The sequence below is a fragment of the Beauveria bassiana genome (genome assembly GCF_000280675.1).
Source record: "Beauveria bassiana ARSEF 2860 unplaced genomic scaffold BBA_S00088, whole genome shotgun sequence".
Taxonomy (NCBI): Eukaryota; Fungi; Ascomycota; class Sordariomycetes; order Hypocreales; family Cordycipitaceae; genus Beauveria; species Beauveria bassiana.
Genome location: NW_007930923.1, coordinates 3,988 through 9,088, shown reverse-complemented (window position 1 = coordinate 9,088; position 5,101 = coordinate 3,988). Strand labels below are relative to the sequence as shown.

The window sequence follows — 5,101 nt, the reverse complement described above, 5'->3', positions numbered from 1 at the left end:
CAAGGTGGCGATCAACGCAACGTCAATCACCAGGTTGTCAACCAGGTTGATATCAATCAACCCAACTCAACTCAACGGAACCTATTCTTAGTAATCAATCAACTCAACTTCACCACGATATTGAGTTGGTTGCGTTGATAATGGTTGATCAGATGTCGTTGCGAAGGCTGCCGATATCTTGTGCCGGGTAGGGCAGCCCATGGCCAGTGTGGGGGCCCCCGCCTGCAAAATGATACTTGTATTTGCACCTGATTTCACCACAAATGAAGGTACCGAGGTGTCCCGTAAATAGTTCTATGGCTTGACGCGTCAACGCGTTTGACCTGATTCGCGTGCAGGCAAGCTATCGTTCCGACACCAAAGTCAGCTTGGCCCGTCCTCGGTTTGCTGCTCCGGTCCGTCACCTCGCTCAATATGTCCCAAAGTTCAGACTTTGAGGCGACGAACTCCGTATCGCCTTCGCCTTTCATACTGGGTCCCTTGACACCAGCCTCGTCCACACCCGAGCCATCTACGCCGGCTGAGGCTCGCGCCGGTCGACGGGAGGAAGATCGGCTGTTCCGACACTTCCGTGGCTACACGTGGTCCCAACGAAGCAGAAATACAAAATCATGGGTTTGGGAGTATGGCTTCGATATCGAGAAAGGCTCAGATCGGCGATGGGTCTGCAGAGTGTGCATTGAACGGAACCGGCCGAAGCCCGGCAACGTCATTTCCATTGGCACCCAAAACGCCGAGCGGCATCTCTGGGACCACCACAAAATTCTTGATCCTTCCGGAAAACGGTCGGCGCCAGTGTCTCGAAAAAAACCGTCCATGGGATACCAGACGATCACAACTGCCTTCAACCTCAACCCAAGCGTGCCCCGAGAGCAGGCCATTGCGAGCCACATCGTCAAGAACTTTGACAAAAATGTCTTCCAGCGTCTGGTGGTCGAATGGATCGTGGAGGGCAACCTGTCCTTCCGAGAGCCCGAGAATAAGAGGTTGCGGGACATTTTTGAGTACCTGAACCCCTTGGTTGCGAGCGCCGATGCGCATATCAGTCACGATACGGTTCGCAAGCGCGCCATTGCCGAGTTCGAGAAACACAAGGAGAAAGTTATCGAGATATTAAAAAATGCTCCTGGCTTAATACACATTTCTTTCGATGGTTGGAGATCGCGAAATAAGCACTCTCTATATGGTGTTGCATGCTTCTTTCGAGATGAGGATGGCAAGGCATGCAAGCTTATCCTCGGGGTGCCTGAGCTGACAGTTCGACACTTTGGGGCTAATATTGGACACGAAATCATCGAGATGCTCGAGTCCTACGAGATCCCCGACGAGAAGAACGGGTACTTTACACTTGACAACGCACCAAACAATGACACTGCCATGGATACCATTGGGGAGAGATTCACCTTTTGCGGCAGGGGACGACGCGGCCGCTGCTTTGGCCACGTAATCAATCTTGTGGTTAAAGCCATTCTCTTTGGGAAGGATGCCGACGCATTTGAATCCTGTTCGCGAGAAGGAGATGTTTCAGACACGACCGAGCATGAGCTGTGGCGGAGGAAAGGGCCGGTTGGCAAGCTCCATAATCTAGTGGTCGCGATCCACCGATCCGATGTGCTCACCACACTTCTCCGCAGTATCCAACGGCTAGAGTTCGACGAATCTGAGGATCCACGTGTGAGAATCCGGAAGCCTCTGGACGTTGTGGTCGACAACGAAACGCGCTGGTTGTCGCAACTGTATATGATACGACGGGCATTAAGGCTTAGGCCCTATCTAGAGACACTGGTTCTAAAGCATAAACAAGCTTGGGAAAAGGATAACCCATTAAAGCGGTCAAAGCGGCTGAGGACAAGCGCAGTCATGCCTTCCATATGCCGGGAGGAGAATAAACTAGACGACAAGGACTGGGCAGTTCTAGAGGCGTTTGGAAATATCTTGCAGAGCTTTGAGGACGCCGTCAAGGCGCTTGAGGGTGACGGGATCCAACGCAGGCGCAAGCAGGGACACTTCGAGTCCTATGGTAATGTGTGGGATGTGGTCGTGGGATACGAATTCTTGCTGGCAGAATTGGAGAAGGCCAAAGCCAAGGTCCTTCAATATCCTGAGCCTGAGCATTTCAAGGTTAATATTAATCTTGCCTGGAAAAAGCTGGACGAGTACTACAACAAGTTGGACGAGACTGCGATATATTACACGTCATTGGCATTGCACCCGGCTTATCGATGGGGATATTTCGAAACCGTTTGGTCTGGACGACCGGCGTGGGTCGCCAAAGCAAAAGATATAGTGCAGTCTGTTTGGGATAAAGAATACATGACCTTAGATATCTCGTTGGGGGACGAGCCAGCCGCAAAGCGTCCGCGGACACAATACTACTCTCCGTTTGAACGATACAAGGATGAAGCTCGGATACACCGTTGCGAAGAAGAAAGAGACGCGGACAAGGCAGAGGATGAGTATGCTAGGTGGCAACTGGACCTGTTGCCTACGGATAGCGACATCCGTGATCCGCGGGAGTATTGGCATGCTCAGCGGTTCAAGTATCCCAGGCTATCGCGAATGGCAATGGACTTCATGACGGTTCAGGCGATGAGCGCAGAGTGCGAGAGGTTATTCTCGGCGGCAGGTCGCATGGTGACGCCTCTACGGAGTCAGTTAGAGGCAAGCACGATAGCGATTTGCCAGGTGCTGCGTTCATGGCTGCAGGCGGGTATCGTGGAGGAGGTAGATCCAATACTACTGAAGAAGGCCGACGAAACAGTGACCAGACAACCAGTGGATGAAAATGCAGCAGGAGAATGGCTTCGAGATTTGCCAATGCAGATGCGGGAGGAAGAGACAGGGTGGGAGTAGCGTTGCGTTGGCCAGTTGAGTCGGGTTCCCATACTGCGAGTAAGGTACCAGCGCGGGACAAGGGGGGCTTCGTCAACCATCAACGCAACGTCAACCAACCCAACATAGGGCCGAGGTTGATCAACTCAACGGAGGAAAAGCTTATTAAGCAGCCAACTCACTCAGTTAAGGCTGAAGTTGAATGGATTGCGTTGATCGCCACCCTGGTCTCTATGGCGGTGGTATTGAGATATAGTAGTTCGTCCCGCTCTGTTTTCTTTTCTGTAACATAGCTATAGCCCTCTACAATGATGTATTATATACAGAGCAGAATAAGTAATGTGAAGTCAATTGACAAATTAGCCCTGTCTAACTAACAGGAGAAATACCTCCGTCCTTAGCTACATTATGTCATCGTCGGCGCCATGAGAAGACTAGTCTATATATGCTGGAGGACGTACACGTACGTGTCTCTGCACACAACTATATCATAGGGTTCCATTAGCGCCTTAGACGACAAGTTTATTCCTTGGCGTTAGATACACACGTATGTGTCTCCGCTTGATATTAAATGATGGGGTTACATTAGCGCATCGGACGGCTTGTCTAGTTCTTTCCATCAATGATACACGAATGCGTCTGTGCTTGATACTCTATGACGGCCTTCTATAGCGCGTGAGACGAATTCTCTGTGGCTTGCCATAGGATATACACTTATGTGTCCCTACTTGGTACTCTATGACGAGGTTCCATTGGCGCATTAGCTGACTAGTTTATCTCCTGCCGTCCGAGTATTCACATGACCGTATCTGCTCGATAGTCTATGATGAGTTCCAAGAGCGCATTAGACGACTGACCATTTTCACGCAGTCAGATATACACATGACCGTCTCTGATTAATGCTTAGCCTATTGAAAGCAGGCTTCGGAGCGGCATCTCCGTCTAGCTACCGCCACCTTGTAGCCGTGCCATGATCAGGCTCTATACTTCCCATCAAAGCACAAAACAACTTCTGACCATGAAAGCCTAGTCAAAAGTTTTATAGCGGTACTAGCCAGGTTCAGAAAGTGCCTCAATGCTGCCGGAGAGCGTTGCAACGTCCGTTCTTGCGTCGCTGGCAGTGCGCATGCCTCGAAGGCGTGTCTTGCGGCTACTGAAAGTGCTTTATGAGAGTCGAAAGGTTTGTCACAGAGTTGGCAGTAGGTCATTGCTTTAGAATGAATACTACTTTATATGATTCGAATAACAAGTTGAGGGCGCAAAATGAGGGGTAGTTACCCTACTATACATGCAAGCTCAATTGACAATTGCGGCGTTACGCCGAGCAGCATCAAAAACGCCACAGCACCGAATCAAGGCGGTTGCCAGCTGGTCAGTTAAGCTCTTGTCAGATTGTGGTTATTGCCTGCTTTATGTCGGTTTGCGTGTCGCTGATCCTGTCCCGCAGATGCAGTTGCGATTTCTCTACAGCCTGCCTGCATGCGGCGATAGTGTCTTTGATCGTAAGTAGGCTCTGGTGGCACGCGTCAAGATCAGTGGCGACGGCGTTAAGGACGCTTCACGACACGAGTAAGCGATGCCGTCATTTAGTGGAGCTACATCACAATGCGCAATGAGGTTGTTCTCTTCCTGGTAAATGCGGTCGTGCAGCGCGGCTGCGGCAGCCGCATTCAGATCAAAGTGCTCCATCATTTCAGCCTTCAGCACCCCGAATTCACGTCGCCGCGAAGAAACCGAACCGCGACGTTTTTCAGCGTGCTGTGACCGTCCTCCACAGCGAAACTGTACTCGCCGATATTGATGTCACTACTAGTTTCGTGAGAATGCATTCATTGGCTGAGTATCGGCGATGACATCATAGTAGTGTCGCTGAGCTGTGAGAGTACGCAAGGCAATAAAGACGACAAAACGAGATAGAGAAAACAAGTTGGCATTTGTAAGTAGCTATGCAAATGTGAGCCGAAACGGTGGAAAGAGCTCATCAATCAGAAAGTCCCAAGGTATTTTGATGACCGTCCTCGGGGCTCGAGCTTGCACACACTTGACCCCCTCACGTCGATAGTTGACGTCTCGGTGGGTTGCTTCTTAAGGGTGTAGCGGGCGCATCGGCGAAACCCAAATTGTAGACGGGCTACCCCTTGATGGGAAAGGCACTGGCTTGTCAACGAATTTGATAGCCCAGTGGCCATCGATCTCGATATTCAGGGACCCATCTCCATCTGAAGTCATTATTTGGATGTTTGCATATGATAACAGAAGTCGTGGTTTT

The 5,101-nt window shown here is 50.6% G+C and overlaps 1 protein-coding gene across 1 annotated transcript; it reads left to right on the top strand.

The window, feature by feature from the left end:
- Nucleotides 1-414: 414 nt before the first annotated feature.
- Nucleotides 415-2,853, top strand: BBA_10101 (transposase-like protein; the record flags this gene model as incomplete). Its single annotated transcript, XM_008605198.1, has 1 exon — nucleotides 415-2,853. One exon carries the CDS (start codon nucleotides 415-417, stop codon nucleotides 2,851-2,853), a length of 2,439 nt encoding a protein of 812 aa, XP_008603420.1.
- Nucleotides 2,854-5,101: the final 2,248 nt, after the last annotated feature.